General features: G+C 40.8%; 1 protein-coding gene across 3 annotated transcripts; it reads right to left on the reverse strand.

Moving 5' to 3' along the window:
- Positions 1 to 3,142: 3,142 nt before the first annotated feature.
- Positions 3,143 to 17,311, reverse strand: ZNF200 (zinc finger protein 200). 3 transcript variants are annotated; one of them, XM_077906369.1, is made up of 6 exons: positions 16,888 to 17,311; positions 16,549 to 16,665; positions 15,827 to 16,157; positions 14,933 to 15,024; positions 14,307 to 14,427; positions 3,143 to 4,263 (listed from the first exon to the last, which is right to left on the reverse strand). In XM_077906369.1, the coding sequence occupies exons 3-6, from the start codon at positions 16,071 to 16,073 to the stop codon at positions 3,512 to 3,514; spliced, it is 1,212 nt and encodes a 403-aa protein (XP_077762495.1). In that variant the 5' UTR covers positions 16,074 to 16,157; positions 16,549 to 16,665; positions 16,888 to 17,311; the 3' UTR covers positions 3,143 to 3,511. The 3 variants fall into 3 exon arrangements, with proteins under 3 accessions (XP_077762495.1, XP_077762494.1, XP_077762496.1); XM_077906368.1 differs by lacking the exon at positions 16,549 to 16,665 and having other exon boundaries at positions 16,888 to 17,309; XM_077906370.1 differs by lacking the exons at positions 3,143 to 4,263; positions 16,549 to 16,665 and adding an exon at positions 10,978 to 13,071 and having other exon boundaries at positions 16,888 to 17,308.
- Positions 17,312 to 19,921: the final 2,610 nt, after the last annotated feature.

The raw sequence follows: 19,921 nt of genomic DNA on the forward strand, positions 1-19,921 counted from the left end.
CAGTATTTGTGCTGCTTGTCTTTTTTTATTGGTTAGCTTGGCTAAGGGTTTATCAATTGTATTGACCTTTTCAAAGAACCTGCTTCTGATTTTGTTGGTTCCCTCTATTGACTTCCTGTTTTTAATTTCATTGATTTCTATTCTATTTTTTATTATGGGTTTTCTTCTCTCTTTGGATTTAATTTTCTGTGCTTTTGTGGATCTCAAGATAGAAACTAAAATTATTGATTTTAGATCTTTCTTTTTAAATATATGCATCCAGTGCTATAAATTTCCCTCTGAGCATTGCTTTCACTGCATCCCACAAGTTTTGATAAGTTGTATTTCCATTTTCATTTAGTTCAAAATGTTTTTAAATTTCTGGAGTTCTATTCTTTGACCTGTTATTTAGAAGTGTGTTGTTAAATCTCCATAATATTTTGATATTTTCCAGTTATGTTATTAATTTCTAGTTTAGTTTCACTCTTCTGAGAGCATACTCTTTCATGGCCTTGATGTGGTCCATCATGCACTTGAGAAGAATGTATGTTCTGCTAGTATTGGATGAAATATTCTATAAATGTTCAGTGAAGTGTCAGAATTGAAAGTGAAATTGGAATGGGCTCAAGAAAGAATGGAAAGAGGATGAGACTCACCCTGCCAACTAAGATTAAAGTTTTATTTTTTATTAGCTATATAATATTCATTTTGGTTGCTTGATTTTCAGTATTATGATATCCTTTTTTTTTTTTTTTGTATTGAGAAGATAAATTGTTGGGACACAGTAATAATTTTAACATTGCCACAATAGATGGATGCTATTTTTCCCCTTTTGCCAAGCCAAACATTTACACACACACACATTCATTTAATAGACCCAAAATGACATTTTGTTCATTAAATGTATGATTCTTAGATTACTAGTGAGCCTGAAGATTCTTTCATACCTCCTGTAGCCATTTATCTAAAAATTATCTGTTCATGTCTTATTGGACTATCCCCTTGCTGTCCTTCCTCCCCAATCTCATCCATTTGGTCTCAGTTTAAAGGCCATTTCCCCAGAGTCCTCTCTGGAAAGTCCACCTTTAACATTCTTCTAGAATCCTTTCCTTCCTAGCACTTGTCAATGTGGGGCTGTGTATGTATTTTTGATTGTAAAGATTTTCTATCCCCCTCCTCCCCCACCTCCCACTCTAAGAAACTCCATGGGTGTGTTGCTTCCCTTTATAGCTCAGGACCTTGTTATACATCTTTAGGGGATGCATGCCTTTGATTTGTAGTTGCTACTGGAATTGGATATCTGGTCTTTAAGATGTTCTAACTGGCCCTTGCTGCTCTATTGGAAAACTATCTGTGTACGCTTACTGTTCTTCATTAACTGGTTGTCAGCTCCTTATTGAGCACCTCTTTGAGGGTGCTGTCCCTGGGCATCTTGGCTCTGAACTCAAGGGCAGAGGTGAGAAACATTCATTCTGTTCCAGATCCTCCAGGGTCCAGGGGTAGGTGCAGGGAAGTCAGGCAGCCCAGGGCACAGACGGCACCTCCTGTGAGGAGGGGTTTGTGTCATGAAGTATCACACGTGGACAGGCCTCAAGGACTGTGTGGTCAAACCCTTGCATAGGGGACAGAACAGACCCCACCCTCTTCAGTTACTGCCTAGCAGCCAATTACCCTTTGTTTCTAGGCATGATAACCAGGCAGACACCAGCCAGTCGTCTCAAGAAATAAAAGAATAACATTGCTGGCAGCCAATTTTGTCCTTGGTTTTAAAGGGTACTGTAGGCTTGAAATACAAAGTCAATAAAGGCCACACACACAAAAACTATCCTTTAAGTGTTTGAATTAGGGCTCAGGATTGAACTATATCATCAAATGTTCTTCTTTTAGTATGCTTTGAACCAAAACAAAGCTTAGAACATGTTTAAAAAATAACAAAAAAGGAGAAACAAAACTATTATTTGTAGATGGTATAATTTTGAACCACAAATTATACCAGAACTGAGAAATTACTGAAAATTAACAACATTCAATGGAGGTGGCTAATTTCACATATATAGTTAAAAATAATTCCTATGTAAGAATAGTAATCAACTAGAAAAATGCAATGAAAAAACTATTTACAATTACAAAACTGTATAGAACTTACATGAAGAAAATTAGAAAAATTTATTCAAGAATATGATACTTTTTAATAAATGGAAAGGCATGTTTCTGATGGGAAACAAAATTTATAAAGGTAGCAAGTTTTCCCAATAGTTTATAGGATTAACTTATTTCAATCAAAATACCAATGTAAAACTTTAAGAAACCTAAAAGAAAAGGAGAAATTGATAAAAAAAAAATCTTTAAAATAACACACCACAGGATCGGTCCCGTGAAGGCACCGCTGGCCCTGCCTCTGGGCAGACAAGTCAGGAAAGTCTGGGTATGAGGTGATAGAGAACAAATAGCCACGGCAATGAAGACACTGGAATCTCATCTCTTTGAGATCTCATCTCTTTGAGGGGCAATGAAAGCAAGCCACTGGAGACAAGTGCTAAAAAAACACTTTGCTTGTGAGGTAGTGACCACCCATTGCCAAGGGTCTGGTGACTGCTTCGAGGGAAATTAAGCACATGATAAGGTTATTGACCAGTCATGTGTCTAAGCCAAGGTCTTCCTTCTCTTCAGGCTCTTAGATTTCCTTTGTAGCCAGGTTTTCTTCTTGGCTCATCAGACGGACAGGATTCTGAAGAGCTTTTCCAGTATTGGGTCTGGGTGGCTGGGCCTGAGTGATCCAAACTTCTTTTGGCAATGGAAAGGCATGAGAGAGCTGTCTGAGCAATAGCTGGACAAAATAGAGTAAGAACAGTAGACATTTATGTTGTGAAAAGTATTCCTGTGAAAGTTACTTTTCACTACAAAATGCAAATGTTGAGATCAACTGTTAATTTAGATCACATAAAAATGACAGAGTAAGTCTTTAACATTCAAATGCTGTATTTTCCTATATTCCAAAGTAAACAATCCCTTTCAACACTTAAGCTTTAACAGGGTATTCTTAGAAGGTTAAGTGAATTGCTAATAGAAGCTGTTGGCATAACAAATCAGTAGTTTTGTTCTTTTAGGGGAACACTGTTCCAGATAAGGACCTTTGCATTATTTTTTTTTTTTTTTTTTTTGCATTATTTTTTTCTCAAGTGTGAATTCCTATGTGTGGGGGGGTTGGGGTGGGGATGGATATATTTCCGTACACGAGTCACTCTGTTCACCTTGCAGGTGAGTGGCCTCCAGACTCATGTTTGAAGCCTTTTTTGGGAAAGGAAATCTGTGGCCTACACACTGTTGTATAAGTTCACAAAAGAAAGCTCCTTAATCCAGAAAGTGTGGATGCTGAGGTATAGCCCTTGAGGATGTTTTCCCCTGTGAATTTTCTAAAAATTTGAGGTTTCAGCCAAGATGGGTATTTGTCCAATTTTGGCTATAATGAGGTTTTCACATATCTGTAATCTTTTCAGACAGCCTGGGAATTCAGAATTCCTTATAAAACATTTCAGGTTGAGGCAGGATCATCAGACCTTTCTTGATCCCATTTCTGCTTTCCAGTCTTACATGCTGAGTGGGTTTTTTCATGCCGGGTACAGTTGGACAGCCGACCAAATCTTCTCCCACATTTTTTGCAACTATATGGCCTCACAGCCTCATGACTCTGCATATGAAGCACAAATTGTTTGTTCTCTGGGAAGGTTTTCCCACATTCTGGACACTTAAACATCTTCTCTCTTATATGGATTCCTTCATGGCGACTCCGATGAGAGTTTTGACGAAAGTGCTTCCCACAATGAGAACACGAATAAGGTTTCTCTCCTGTATGGATTCGTTCATGTTTATTAAGGTTTGTTTTATGATTGAAGCTTTTCCCACAATGACTACAGTCATAGGGCTTTTCTCCAGTGTGAATCCTCTGGTGAGAAATAAGGTAAGAACTATCATTAAACTGTTTCCCACACAGTGGGCAAGTGTACCATCTTCTTGTTCTCCGATTTCGGGTAAGTGCAATCACATTGATATCTACATATTTTGAGAGTTCCTCTAGTGGAGTGTCATTTTCAATGGTAACTAGAAGATTTCTAATTTTCCTTTGCTTTGGAACAGATGTATTTAGTCTTTCTTTATGGCAATATGGAGACTGCTCAGAGACCACAGAACAATCTACTTCATTACAATCAGAAGCCTTTTCTCTATGATTTTCATTCTCTACAGTTTCCTTCTGAAGATCTTCACTCTCAGGATTAACATCATTGACTGTGGAAACAAAGAAAATTTAATAACTTTTGAGGGATGTTATACCACTCAGGAAAAAACAAGTTAAATTTCTCATCAAACAACAGTGTCAGAAATCTGGGGACTAGCAGATAGTCATTATCAACACTCCTTTTCCACTCTTATTGTGGGTGGAATATATGACTGATAAATCTATGAATATGAGCACACAGTCTTTTTTTTTTAATGAAATGAATGGGACTACACTGAAAGATTTCACGTTTCCTTTCTGACATAGGCACTAATTACTCACCAAGTACATACTCATATTCTGTGTAAAGCACTGAGCTAAGGACCATGGAATGAAGGACATAAATACTAAAAGGTACCACTCATTCTCTTTAAGAGCTAGTAAGTGAACAGTAAGATGAGTTACTTCTAGGTTTTTACTACATTAAATATTACGATATATAATTAGATACTACTGTAATATCCTATATAGGGAAAAACTGGAAACGATTCAAATGACTAAAAATAATGAAGGCATATCACATTCACTCAGTGGATGATTATATGGGCATTAAAGTGATTACCAAAAGTGACAAAACTAAACTATGGTAGAAATAAGTGTGGTTTCTTTAGGGGAGGAATGGGAGTTATTGGGCAGTGGGCACAAGAGGGACTTCTCGGGTGCTAGGAATAGTCCATTTGAGTGGTTAGACAAATGTACACATTTTGTGAAAATATGAGGTTGTACACTTATGATTTGTAACTTCTGTATTTGTATCTTCAAAAGTCTGTATAAAATAACAAATTATAAAGACTACATAACAGGGGTGCCTGGGTGGCTCAGTTGAGATGCCTTTGGCTCAGGTCATGATCCAAGGTCTTGAGGTCAAGCCTCAGGTCAGGGTCCCTGATGAGCAGGGAGCCTGCTTCTCCCCCTCCCTCTGTCCCTACCTCCTATCCCCCCCACCCACTCACATACTTATATGCTCTGCTCTCTCAAATAAATAAATAAATAAATAAATAAATAAATAAATCTTAAAAGACTAGATAACAAAGTTAAAAAAAAGTATTCTGTGAAAAGGTGGAACGACAAGGGATCCTCTGAACTCTGGGCAACTTGCTGAGAATAAAGGGTTAAATCAATCATTCTATATGTGGCTGACTACAGCCTAGAATATGCATCTTTGCTGGACTTCACAGTTTCATACCAATAGGCATTTTCTGTTTCATTTACTCCTTTAGGTAATGAAACACTGGGTCAAAGCATATGGCAATATTTATCACAGCTCTTGACAAAGACTGCCATACTTCTTTCAAAAGAAGCTGTACCATTTTAATACCACTCGATCTCGGGACTCCGGGATCACGCCCTGAGCCAAAGGTAGATGCTCAACTGCTGAGCCACCCAGGTGTTCCTGAGCTGAGACTTTTATAAATTTAAATAAATTCTACATGCTGCAAATCTTAATCCCTGTGTCAATCACCCCTAAAGTAAATATTTAACTGAAGTCTTCTGTAACTCCACAACTTAAAACCATAAAAAAGTATCAGTCTTTCAAAATCGGATACATTTTTAGGGGCACCTGGGTGGCTCAGTCTGTTAAGTGTCTGCCTTGGGCTCAGGTCATGATCTTGGGGTCCTGAGATCGAGTCCCCATCAGGCTTCCTGCTTAGTGGGGAGTCTGCTTCTTCCTCTCCCTCTCCTCTCAACTCATGTCTCTCCCACTAGCTCTGCTCTCTCTCAAATAATAAAAAATCTTTTAAAAAACTTCAAAAAAGGGGATCCCTGGGTGGCTCAGAGGTTTGGCGCCTGCCTTTGGCCCAGGGCATGATCCTGGGGTCCCGAGGTCAGGTCCCGCATTGGGCTCCCTGCACGGAGCCTGCTTCTCCCTCTGCCTGTCTCTGGCTCTCCCTCTCTCTCTGTGTGTGTGTGTCTCTCATGAATAAATAAATAAAATCTTAAAAAAAAAAAAAAAAACCTCAAAAAACGAAATCTGATAAATTTCCTATTTTCTAGCCATTCCTTTGACTTACATTTACATTTAACTCTTAATACATTTGGAGCTTAGTATCACACTGTATGTTATTGTTTGTGACATGTCTAATATTGGTAAAAACCAGCCAGAACATCCTTTTTAAAAGTTTGACTCTAAAGTAAAAAAAATAAAAATAAAAAATAAATAAAAGTTTGACTCTGCACAGTATAAATAAATTTGAAGGGCTTCAATATCTTCATATGACTTTAGTTTTCCCATTTAGGTTTATGTTTCTCTAATACTTAAGAATCTTTTGGGGATCCCTGGGTGGCACAGCGGTTTGGCGCCTGCCTTTGGCCCAGGGCGCGATCCTGGAGACCCGGGATCGAATCCCACATCAGGCTCCCGGTGCATGGAGCCTGCTTCTCCTTCTGCCTGTGTCTCTGCCTCTCTCTCTCTCTGTGACTATCATAAATAAATAAAAATTAAAAAAAAAGAATCTTTTATATTTACCAATAAAACGTGGCTTACTATTTTTTTTTAAGATAGATTTATTTATTTATTTATTTATTTATTTATTTATTCATGAGAGAGACTGAGAGAGAGAGAGAGGCAGACACACAGGCAGAGGGAGATGCAGGCCCCATGCAGGGAGCCCCACGTGGGACTCGATCCCGGGTCTCCAGGATCAGGCCCTGGGCTGAAGGCAGCGCCAAACGCTGAGCCACCTGGGCTGCCCTGGTTTACTTTTTTTTTTTTTTTCTGGTTTACTATTTTATAGCCTTTTTGAAAGACAGCTTGTATCATTTTGTCTTAATTTAAGAATTTATTGTTATACATTCCCTACCTACTTTATATTAAAGATGTTTTTGGTCATTCTTTTAGATTTTCTAAGTACAAACCATACTTTGTTCCCTCCCTTCCCGATATTTATTCTAATTTTTTAAAAAACATTTTTACAAAAGATTTATTTATTTATGATAGAGAGGGAGAGAGAGGGGCAGAGACACAGGAAGAGGGAGAAGCAGGCTCCATGCTGGGAGCCCGACGTGGGACTCGATCCCGGGACACCATGATCGCGCCCTGGGCCAAAGGCAGGCGCTAAACCGCTGAGCCACACAGGGATCCCCTAAAAAACATTTTATTTGAGAGAGACAGAGACAGAGATAGCGAAGAGAGAGCACAAGTCAGGAGAAGAGGGAGAAGGAGAAGCAGGCTCCCTGCTCAGCAGGGAGCCAGACTCAGGGCTCGATCCCAGAATCCTGGGATCATGACCGGATCCAAAGGCTTAACCAACTTAGCCACCCAGGCACCGCCAATATTTATTCATCTTAACCTTATGTCCTTTTGCTTTATCCAGTCAAATATTAATAGTGATAGCAGATTTCCCTATTTTGTTCTCTTTTTTTTCCAAGATTTTGTTCATTTATCTCAGAGAGAGAGAAAGCACGCATGAGAGCACATGAACAGAGGGAGAGTAATGATAGGAAGCAGGTTCCATGCCCTTTGTGGAGCCCAACACAGGGCTTGATCTCACAACTCTGAGATCATGACCTGAGCCAAAGTAAGAGTTGGACGCTCAACTGACTAAGCCACCCAGGCGCTCCAGCATATTAATTTTTAAGATAAAAAATTTTAGGAGCTAACATATGGTTTATATGGTTCAAAAGTCTAAACATGAAAAGGTCTTACTCTAGTCCCTGTCCCCCATTCACTGTACTTATCTACCAGATAGGTACCAGTTTTTACTAGATTCTTTTTTATTCTTCCATTGTTTCGCTAGATGATGGATTTTCCTTTCTCCTCTCTTATATCAAAGTAGTATACTATATATACGTCTGCTACTTGCTTTATTTTTATCATTATTTCTGGTGCAGGGCAATTATCATGGTATGTTGTGTGGACACATATTCAACTAGTCCCTTGCAGAGACACTTGGATTGTCCAACCTTGTGTTTTAACAAACAATACTATGATGAATAACCTCATTTGCATATTATTTTCAATGTGTGCTGTTATCTGTAGGTTAGATTCTCAGAAGTGGAACTGTTGGATCAAAGGCAAATGCATCTTTAATGCTGGTAATTAGATTCCCACATAGAGGGAGTGTATCATTTTGCAGGTCCACCAGTTCCAACAACCTCACCACCAATGTGTTAAGTTTCTGATTTCTAGAAATCTGATAGATGAAAAAAGATGGTAACTTGGTAGAGATTTAATTTGCATTTCTAAATATGAGTAGGGTTGTACACCATGTGTTTATGGGTCATTTGTATTCCTAAGTGAATCTGTTGGGGCTTTTTCTTGGCGTGCAAAAGTAAGGTATGATTCACCAAATGGCTGAATTGTCCCAACACCTTTATGAGTCCCTTCTGCTCTGATGCTCTTTTCAGTTTTCCTGGTTACTTGTTATTTATTTTTCCATTTGAATTAGAGAGGTTGTCTAGTTCCAGGGGGAAAAATCCTACTGGTATTGTTAAAGGAATCACATTCACTTATTTCATAAATCGACTTGGGGAGAACTGACATTTTAATGTTAAATTTTCGTAGTCAACACGGTATTTCTTCCCATTCATTCAAATCTACTTCTGTGGTGCAGCCCCGGTGGCGCAGCGGTTTGGTGCTGCCTGCAGCCCAGGGTGTGATCCTGGAGACCCTGGATTGAGTCCCATGTTGGGCTCCCTGCATGGAGCCTGCTTCTCCCTCTGCCTGTGTCTCTGCCTCTCTCTCTCTCTCTGTGTCTCTATGAATAAATAAATAAAATGTTTAAAATAAAAAAAATCCACTTCTGTGTTCTTTAGAAGTGTTTTTGAAGTTTTCCTCATAATTTCTGCATATTTCTTAAGTTTATTTATAGGTGTTTAATATTTTTTGTTCCTATTTTATAACTTCTAAGTGACTACAGGTACAAAAGCTAATGATTTCCATATAATTCATTCCATCGCTTACTGAATGCTCTCATTTATAATTCTCAGATATTCTAGGGTTTTCCAGTTATAGAATTGTATCATATGTAATAGGCGGTTTTATCTGTTTCTTAAATTCTTATACATCTAATTTCTTTCTCATTTACCTGCCCTGGCTAATACCTAAAACACAGTATTAAATAGTAGTAGTGATAGCGGGCTTCAATGAGATAGTTCCTGTGTCAAACACAGATAGTTCCTGTGTCAAACACACATTCTATCCTCCTGTGTCAAGGATTCTCTTATGATTCCTGTCCCTACAAGGTTAATTCCTTACACTTTTCCCTTTCCAAACTACTTAATATTACTATTTAAAATGTCAGCTATATGCTGATGACTCCCAAATCTGTCTTTACATGTGAGCCCCAATTCCTAATGTTCAAATACCCAGAGAACAGTCTCATTTTATTTCCTACTGTGGATTCAACCTCATCTAAAATCAAATCCATCTTCTTCCAAACTCTGCTCCTGGGTCCAAATCCTGTCTTAACCTTGTCCTAGAATGCAATTGTGGTTCTAATTCTAGTGGGAATGCCTGCCAATGTTCCCATTAAACAGATGTAGGCCATATCTGTTCCATTAAGGAAGTATCCATTAGTTACTATTTTGTTAAGTGTTCTTCTGAAGGGGTTTTTGCTTTGTAAGATATCTTTTCGATAATTGTCAGAATGATAAGATTTTTCTCGTTATTATAAAAGAGATTAATAGACTTTTTATTATTAAATCATTTTTGCATTCTTGGAATAAATCTTACTTTATGGGATCCCTAGGTGGCTCAGTGGTTGAGCACCTGCCTTCTGCCCAGGGCGTGATCCTGGAGACCTGGGATCGAGTTCCACATCGGGCTCCTTGCATGGAGCCTGCTTCTCTCTCTGCCTATGTCTCTGCGTCTCTCTGTGTCTCTCATGAATAAATAAATAAAATCTTAAAAAAAAAAATGTTACTTGATCATGACAGTTTTTAATCAGGTTGTGGTATCTTTTTTACACTAATGGAAGTTTTTATTTTTCTTTTTACTCTGAAAGTTTTCATAGCATTTTAAATGGTCTAGTTTTTAAAGATTTGTAAGAATTTTCTATGAAATTGAGGCTGGTTCTTTACCTGGGTGAGGGCTAGGGATTTTTGACAATTCCAGTTTCCTCTTTGGAAATTTATCTATTTCTGTTTTTTTTTTTTTTTTTTAATTTTTTTAAATTTATTTATGATAGTCACAGAGAGAGAGAGAGAGGCAGAGACAAAGGCAGAGGGAGAAGCAGGCTCCATGCACCGGGAGCCCGATGTGGGATTCGATCCCGGGTCTCCAGGATCGCGCCCTGGGCCAAAGGCAGGCGCCAAACCGCTGCGCCACCCAGGGATCCCTCTATTTCTGTTTAAATCTTTCTACTTATTAGTTCCTCTTTTTTGTTTTTTAAGTTTTTCCATTTTTAAAATTTATTTGACAGAGAAAGCAACAAGGGGAGCAGTGGCAGAGGAAGAAGGAAAAGCAGGCTTCCCATCGAGGACGGAGTCTGACGGGAGTCTGATCCTGAAACTCTGGGGTTATAACCTGAGCCACCCATATGCCCCAGTTCCTCTATTTGTAACTTATTGATTTCTAATTTTGTATTTGTTAATACTTTCTTCCTGCTTTCCTTTATCTTATTGTTTTCCTAATTTTGAGCCAGAGGCTTAACTGCTTTCATTTTTCTAAATTATTATATGTTTTTACAGGCATAAATTTTCTTCTGAGTAACACTTTACGTTATACTATAAATTCTGATACAGGGTATAGTCTAGAAAAAATTACAAAATCAAAAAAATTATCATATTTTTAAAAGATTTTATTTATTTGACAGAGAGATAGCAAGAGAGCATAAGCAGAGTGTGTGGCAGAGGGAGAGGGAAAAGCAGGCTCCCTGCAGAGCAGGGAGCCCAATGAGGCTTGACCCCAGAACCCTGGGATCATGACCTGAGCAGAAGGTGATGCTTAACCAACTGAGCCACCCAGGTACCCTTCAAAAAATTCTGTATTTTATTTTATTTTTTTAAACATTTTATTTATTTATTCATGAGAGACACAGAGAGAGAGAGGCAGAGACACAAGGCAGAGGGAGAAGCAGGCTCCATGCAGGGAGCCTGACGTGGGACTCGATCCCGGGACTCCAGAATCACGCCCTGGGCCAAAGGCAGGCGCCAAACCGCTGAGCCACCCAGGAATCCCCAAAATTCTGTATTTTAATTTGTATTTCCCCTGTGATACAATGTTACTTAATAGTTTAAACATTTCTAGATGAAGAGAACTTTTCTCCCCTCTTCTCATTATTACTTTCTAGTTATATTGTACTATTGCTACTTTCTGGAATCTACTGAGTCTGTCTTTGTTGCATATTATGTAGTCAATTTGTATCAATCTTGAAAAGGCTTATATTCTCTAACTATAGTAGAGGCCGTCATATGTCATATCTGACCACAGGAACTATCTCATTGAAAAATTTTTAAGCATTCTACATTTTAAGTTGTTTTATGTGGTTCACTTGGACTGAGACACACATTCTATCCTGTGTCAAGGATTCCCTTTCCAAACTACTTAATATTACTATTTAAAATGTCGGCTATATGCCGATGACTCCCAAATCTCTGTCTTTACACGTAAACCCCAATTCCTAATGTTCAAGTGCCCAGAGAATAATCTCATTTTATTTCCTACTGTGGATTCAACCTCATCTAAAATCAAATCCATCTTCTTCCAAACTCTGCTCCTAGGTCCAAATCCTGCCTTGACCTTGTCCTAGCTCTTTACAGCTATAATGGTATCACACTGCTTATCTTTCTATGTGAATGACTTATCTTTTAAAAATAAATTGAGGGGATCCCTGGATGGCTCAGTGGTTGGGCGCCTGCCTTTGGCCCAGGGCATGGTTCTGGAGTCCTGGGATCGGGTCTGCATTGGGCTCCCTGCATGCAGCCTGCTTCTCCCTCTGCCTGTTTCTCTGCCTCTCTCCTCCCTCTCTCTCCCTCTCTCCTTCCCTCCCTCTCTCTCTCTGTCTCTCTGTGTCTCTCATGAATGAATGGAAAATCTTTAAGAAAAAGAGAAAAAAAAAATAAATCGAAATGGAGCACTATGTATCATTTTAACCCACTGATATCAACTCCAGAATCCAACTCTGCCTAAGGACAAAGCAAGGAGCATTTATTAAATGTTGGTGAATGATTCTAGGTTTAAATCATCAGCTTTAGGGTATGGGTGAGGAAGGAGAAAGGAGAAGGTGAGGATTGGGCCTGAGAGCTTCAAGGTCCATGACCAAGGTGTTCCTGGAATTGGCAACATAGTTACCAACCAGTCACCTAAAATAAATGCTAGTTTTACCCAAGTCTGAGAAAAACTCAGTGTAATAAATCTGATCTGTTTATGCTTATTTCTAAAATTAAAAAAAAAAATTAGGGAGTACTTGGCTGGCTCAGTTGGTAGAGCATGCTTGTTCTGAGGTCTTAAGCTGGAGCCCTATGTTGGGCACAGAGTTTACAATCAATCAGTATACACACACACACAATCTTAAAAAAAATATATATATATATATATCACATAGAATAACTTGTGGGAAATTAAGCGGGCTCACTATGTACTACCCCGACTATACAGTGTAAAACAGCTATAGAGTTCAGTAGTCATGGATTTTTGTTACCCCAGGTAACTCATAAAACCCACTTTTTGCTCCACTTCAGCCTCAGAAACAAACAGCACTGAAGGCAAAGTAAGAAGTATTAGGCACTCAGCAAAATGATTTTTGAGGATTCCCGATTCTGTAGTCACCAGTGTATTTGTAGAGAAAGGCTGAATCATCTTTCAGCAGCTGACAGAGAAGCTAATGGCAGATGAGTTCATATGAAGTATTCTCATTTAAGAATACCTTTAACCATTACTGGGAAATAAGCACAAATAATGGAGGTCCCATTCACCAACCATATAGGCAATTCACTGAAAAAATTATGAGAAATACAGCAAGAAGGCATATGTTTTTATAATTATATATTAAAACATTAATGTAAACAATTTTAAAATTATACACTTTATAATTGTATAATTCTGGGCTAAGACTGCAAGCTCTTTTTTTTTTTTTTTTTTTAGATTTTATTTATTTATTCATGAGAGACACACACACACAGAGAGAGAGAGGCAGAGACATAGGCAGAGGGAGAAGCAGGCTATACACAGGGAGCCTGATGTGGGACTCAATCCCAGGTCTCCAGGATCATGCCCTGGGCAGAAGGTAGGCGCTCAACTACTGAGCCACCCAGGTATCCTAAGACCACAAGCTCTAATGTTAGAATCCCTAGTCCCTGCCCTACTACCTACTGCTGTCTGACCTTGACCTTTCGCAATTTTTCTTTCTTTCTTTTTTGGTAGGATGCAAGGCAAAGTTTATCGAGCAATAGCACAAAGTTTATTAAGTGATAGTACAAAGCTCCCCAGGAGGGAGGGGACCCAAGAGGGTTGCCCAATCTTTAGCAATTTCTTAACATTTTTCTGCTTCAGTACCGTCATCTGTAAAATAGTAATAATTCCTATACTCTACAGTAATTTTGTGAGAAATACATGCAATAACAAATGCATATAAAGCATTTAAACTAGTGCTTCATACATAATGGCACATTAGCACTTAATAAGTGCTAGATATTATTCCCATCAACAGTGGGATATATTTTCATTCATTAGTAGACGTCACAGCTACTGGACATCAAGGAAAAAAAAAAAGACTTAAAAGAGTCTTACATGTGTCCAAAGAAAATACTAATTTAAAAAACACCTACTGGGGGACTAGCACTAGATCCAGAAAACGGACTCAGAAACAATCTGCCTGCATTTTCAATGTTTGAATATTTGATGCCAGTCTATCAGCTGCAGGTCCTGCTTACCAAGAGAATTCCTCTCTGCCCTTGCTGCCCTAAAGCTGTAAGAAAAATGGCCGCCACAGCTGGTGCAGGCTCTGCCACATGGGATAGAACAAAAATTAGTGTAATTATGTACTTAGCTAGCGTTTTAATCAGGTCTTTATTTAAAAAAAAATGTTTTTTTAATGAGGTCTTTAAAAAGTCTGACAAAATAGAAGAACATGCTTTTCCACAACATTCAATATGAACGCACAAGATTTCTTACCCAGTAACGTCATCTCCCCAATATTGTCTTCCTTCTCTGAGGTGGGCTGTTGAGTAGCATCTAGGCTCACACATTCTTCTTGAGAGTGAAATACATTCAAATCGTCAAAGACCACCAGTTCCTGAAAGAGCAAAAGGCCCCTTCCTCTTAATAACAGAAGTTCGTTTGACAGCTCTGCTGGCAAAAAAGACCGAAGCCCAAATATCAGAGAAGGGAAGGCAAAATGGGTCTATAAATCTGTGAAGAAGGCGTTTGGGTGGCTCAGTGGTTGAGCGCCTGCCGCTGGCTCAGGGCATGATCCTGGGGTCTGGGAATCGAGTCCCACATCAGGTTCCCTGTGGGGAGCCTGCTTCTCCCTCTGCCTATGTCTCTGCCTCTCATGAATAAATAAATAAAAATCTTTAAAATAAATAAATCCCATGAAGATGCAGCACAGACCAGAAAGCCAGGCTCAGAGAGCACCCAAAGGACAAGCAGAAGAGAAATGTCCAAGGAGGCAGTGAAAAACAAGCCATTCTCTTTACTCCCAAGAGTGTGTTTTTATACATGGGTTGGCTGAGCAGGGAGAGCTGAAAGAGCAGAGAAGGTGATGTACTCAAAAAAGTGAACAGGAAAACCAAACCCACCTCAGGGTCAGTTTTCAAATACAGAGACACAGTGTCCTGTTTTTGCTGGATCCCTTTCCCAGGCAGAAGCTTCAACATAGGATGAGGTTGCACTGGGGAAAGAGGAAATTGTAGTTAATGGAAAAACCAGTGACTCTAATACAGGAACACTAACCACACCTTAAGGCTACACTGTCCTCACTCCTTCCAAAGGCAACTCAAGTCTTTTTCTGCTTCTGTGAGCTCAGGACAAATTCAAGCCATAAATCGTAAGGTCTATGAACCTATATGTGCTCTCCTCATTATGAAAAGAATGATTCCCTTCAGGACTTTAAAAAATTCCACTATTAGGGGCAGCCCTGGTGGCACAGCGGTTTAGTGTCGCCTGCAGACCAGGGTGTGATCCTGGAGACCCAGGATCGAGTCCCACGTCAGGCTCCCCACAGGGAGCCTGCTTCTCCCTCTGCCTGTGTCTCTGCCTCTCTCTCTCTGTGTCTCTCATGAATAAATAAATAAAATCTTAAAAAAAAAAATCCCACTACTAAAGGGAAGGCTAGAGGAGGGCAATGTCTGAAGATGCCCCCAAACAAGCACAAAATTTCCAAAATTCCACATAGACTCCAGTCAGTTCAACAATTCATCCACATTTCTATATCCTAAAATGATGCACACTCTTCCCAACATTTGTGTAAAACTGACATTGTTTATTCTATGGCTTTACACGACACTCCGCAATCCACTCAAACTCCAGCTTGAGAAAAAATACTGCCTCTCCCCAACATGCTTACTTATTAGTATCAACTCCTTTTTTTTCAAAACCTGCTATCCTAACTTGAATTCATTACTAACATGAAAACCTATTTGAACCCCCAGAACCATTCCCTTCTCTTCTAGGGATCAGCATGTGCTTCTTACGTCTGTTCTGAAAGTTTGAGCTCACATCCTTCATAATAACCAAGGTCTCCTTGACTTTCTGGTTGGGCTGGACCAGGCTTGGCTCTGGCAAGAAGGTGAGGAAGTGCTCCAGAACCAGCTCGTGGATGGTCTTGGGCCCACCAGTAGCATCTCGAAGTAGGTCTTGTCCTAGTTTGGAGTCTGGAGGAACTCTCAGTATAAAGGACCGCTTTGACTTTAGGGGCATTGGAACCACTTTTGCAGCCATGGCGCCGTGAAATCACACACCACGCTGGTTTTGCAGAGCTTCAGGAGTCACCTCTTATTGAAGGAAATGTGTCAGAGAGCCGAGCTGCGGATGAGAGAAACCATGGGTTACACACAAGGCCAGGAAGGCACGCGTGCACTCCAATACAGGGCCTGGATAGCGAGGCCACGTGAAGTTTAAAGCAAAAGTTAAGAGAAACCGGGGTGGGGAACTCCTAACTGAAACGGAAGGTCCCTGAACGAGAGGCACTCTCAGCAGGGCCTGAGAGGAAGATATGAGCAAGAAAAGCCGGAGGATGCCCAAACCCCAAAGGTCATCCTCCTAGTAGTACGAAGTGTAGACTCCACCGGGAAGAGCGGTTTAACTCCTGCTGACAGGAAGAGCCATGGGCTAGAAGACAGGGAACCTGGGGTCCAGCACTGAGGGCATCTGCTTACGAGTTGGCCTGGCCACTGAATGAAGCCGTTCTGCGCACCTTGGACCGCGGGTCCATCGGATGCCCTTCGCGGGGCCGCTGATGGCTCAAGGAGCAAACTCAAGGCCGCACGCGATGTCCACACACCGCCTGCTGACTCCTTTCCGCCGTGAAGCCCTGTTGAGAGCGGCGAGGGGCGTCCCGGTAGGGACCAGCTGGCCAGGCCCACTGTGGAGCCTCTCCCACCGGCCACGGGGCACTTTTACCACAAAGCTCGAGCGGCGGCATTGCCCGGGGTGCGTTCCCGGCTCCCCAGCCGGCCAGGCTCTCCCACACGGACCAAGCTCTGCTCCCCAGAGGCCACCTCAGCCTGGTTCCCGCCCTCGCGGAGCCCCTCACCTCTCAGGGGCTCTGCCCTCCTGGGCGCTCGCAGGGACGGCCCAGAGACCCCAGCGCAGAGAGACCGGGAAACCAGGCGCGTGAGGCCCAGCCCTCCCCTCGCCCTTCGGAGTGTCCTCACAGGCCGCGGGCCACTATTGGCGTGCTCGGCTGTCAGTTGGGGAGACTGTCCGGACACGGTGCCTTCTGGGAGGCCGGGCGCCTCGGTAGCCTTTACGTCACGACCGGTGCCTAGTTTCCGGTGCGGAAGCCTGGTCTCCCCGCTCGGAGCGGGCCGTCTGTGCTTGAGAAGGCGATGCTCGAGGACGGCCGGCAGAGCTCCCGGCGCCAAGGGAGGCCGGGCTGGCGGCAGCCGCTGTTTCTGTGGCTCTATTTGGGAGACAGAAAGCAGAAGGTTGGCTCCAATCCTCCATGAAGGGTTGGCTCCTCTCCAAGTACTGGCGGTGTAGCTCCATCGCCTGCTGGGAAATGTAGTTCGACTCTAAACAGCCAATGGGAGACCGCCAGGCACCGCGTTTGGGGCGGGCCAGCACACCCCCTCAGCCCCCGAAGTTCGACCGGAAGTGGGCTGCCTCTCGCACCGGAAGATCTTCGAGAGGCCTCGGCTGTTTCTGGCACAGCCTCGAGGGTGCGTCGAAGGTCCGTTTGGCCGTGAGTGGGCGGCCGGTTAGGGTCCATGCATGGTTCTGGGTCCTGTCACAGCTGTCACTTCGATAGGGGCGGCTCGTCGGTTAGAGCCGGGCAACCCCCTCCCCGCTTGCCAGCTTCTACCCTGCGATTTGAACAGGCCATCCTGTGTTCTTTTTTTCCTGAGGCTAATTATAGGTAACTCGTTTAGCCGTGGTTTATTTATTTATTTATGTATTTAGCTGTGGTTTAAAATATATTACAGACTAATGTCACAACTGCACGGTACAACAGAAGTTTTTCTAAAAATAAAGAACACTTGTTTTTGCATTCATCAAAAACCAAAGCAAACAAACAAACAAACAAAAAAACCCCTCTCTCAATCAAAGCAGCATGGTTTGAGCTAGAGGTAAGTAGAACAATAGAAAAGAATAATAAGCGTCAAAGTTGATCTGAATGTATGGAACCCATATAAAAGGGTAGCATTTCAACTTAGTGTAAAATAGATGATGCTAGCAAAAATTATCCATTCTTCTGGAAAGAAAGACTCGTGTCCTTATACTATATACAAAAGATGGAATTAAAAGAACACAATTAAAAGAATTAAAATAACATTAATGTGGAGGCAAAACAACTGAAATGCCTTGAAGTAAGATACAGTCCTGTATAACTGTATTTTTAAGAAAACTAAAAAAAAAACAAAAAAAAAAAAACAAACCCGAAAAAACAAAAAACCAGTAATAGGGACACCTGGGTGGCTCAGCGGTTGAGCATGCCTGCCTTTCCCTCAGAGCGTGATCGGGGTCCTGGGATCAAGTCCCACATCGGGCTCCCTGCATGGAGCCTGCTTCTCCCTCTGCCTGTGTCTCTACCTCTATCTCTCTCTCTCATAAATTAATAAATAAATACATACATACTTTAAAAAAACCCCAACAATAATAAACAAGTAGTAGAATGGAAAATAATTGTAAAAGAAAGACCACATAAAGAATTATACATTTCCAACTTACAGAAAGCTCCAGCCAACTGACAAAAGACAAAGGCAAAGGCTATGAAGTCATGAAAACGAAACTATCATTAACATTTGAAAAGATCCCAAAAAATACCATTAAAAAACGGGGGGCACCTGGGGGGCGCAGTGGTTAATCGTCTGCCTTTGGCTCAGGTCATGATCTCAGGGTCTTGGGATCAAGCCTCATCTCAGGCTCCCTGCTCAGTGGAGTGTTTGCTTCACTCTCCTCCCTGTGTTCTCTCTCGGTATCTCTCTCTCAAGTAAGCAAAATCTAAAAAAACCCCAAAAGCTTTTAAAAAAAGGCATTTGAAAATATGCATCACCATGTTGGAAACAGTTTGTTAGTCTCTCAAAATATTATCATAGAATTACTATGGTGTAGCAGTTCCATTCCTAGGCATAAACTCAAGAAAAGTGAAAACATATGTCCATACCACACCTATATGTGAATAGCAGCAGTGTTTGTAATGGCTGAAAAGAAACAATCTTTATGTCTATTAACTGATGATTGGCTAAACAAGATGTATATTCATATAACATGATTATTCAGCAATAGCAATGAGTACTAATACATGCTGCAATGTGGACGGACCACAAAAACTTTATGTCAAGTGAAAGAAGCCAGTCACAGAAGGCCACATTTTGTATGATTCTACGTACATGAAATGTCTGGAATAAGCAAATTTATAGAGACAAAAAGTAGGGTAATAGTTGCCAGGGGCTGAGGGTATGGAGAGTGGCAGATGATTGCCAGTGGATGCAGGGCTTGTTTTTGGGGTGATGAAAATGATCTGAATTTAGTCGTGATGTTTGTACACATTGTGAATATACTAAAACTCAATTATACACTTTAAAAGGGTGAATTTTATGGTTTGTGAATTATATCTCAATAAAGAAAACACCAGATGGGGAAATTTTCATCTTAAAAATACAAATGTTTAGTATCTAAAATACTTATCAAGAAGTACTACAGACAACTAAAGTTCAATATCTAGATTCTACATAACAAGTAGTCAAAGGAGCTGTGCTATTTCTGTAGAATGAATCAAAAGTTCGAAGTCCACGTGGAAAATTCACAGTGTCACTAACAGATAATGAAATAAAACAGGCAAAACTCCATTTCATCTCTAATGAATGAGCACAAATTTTCAAATGACAAAAACATTGCTTTGGGCATGAAACATTATTTAATCTTGATGAAGGATTGTATGGCCAACTATAGCAAGTGTTATCAAATAGTTCACATTCTGGAGCCATTTTAGGAATAATAGAAAAAAATGTGTATAGGCAGTAATGGAAAGAATACAGGAAGCTGTTCATGGGAAGGGTATAGCAAGAGAGAATTGGGAACAGCTAAGCAAATAGAGCCCATGAACTCTATCAGAGTATGGACTA

The sequence above is a fragment of the Canis aureus genome, chromosome 8 (assembly GCF_053574225.1).
Source record: "Canis aureus isolate CA01 chromosome 8, VMU_Caureus_v.1.0, whole genome shotgun sequence".
NCBI classification, from domain to species: Eukaryota; Metazoa; Chordata; class Mammalia; order Carnivora; family Canidae; genus Canis; species Canis aureus.

Coding starts and splice junctions, on each gene's coding strand:
- ZNF200 (XM_077906369.1), bottom strand. CDS start 16,073: ATGGCTGCAAAAGTGGTTCCAATGCCCCTAAAGTCAAAGCGGTCCTTT. Junction 15,025..15,826: donor CTCAAACTTTCAGAACAGAC/GTAAGAAGCACA, acceptor CTCTTTCCCCAG/TGCAACCTCATCCTATGTTG. Junction 14,428..14,932: donor ATTTGAAAACTGACCCTGAG/GTGGGTTTGGTT, acceptor TTGCTCTTTCAG/GAACTGGTGGTCTTTGACGA.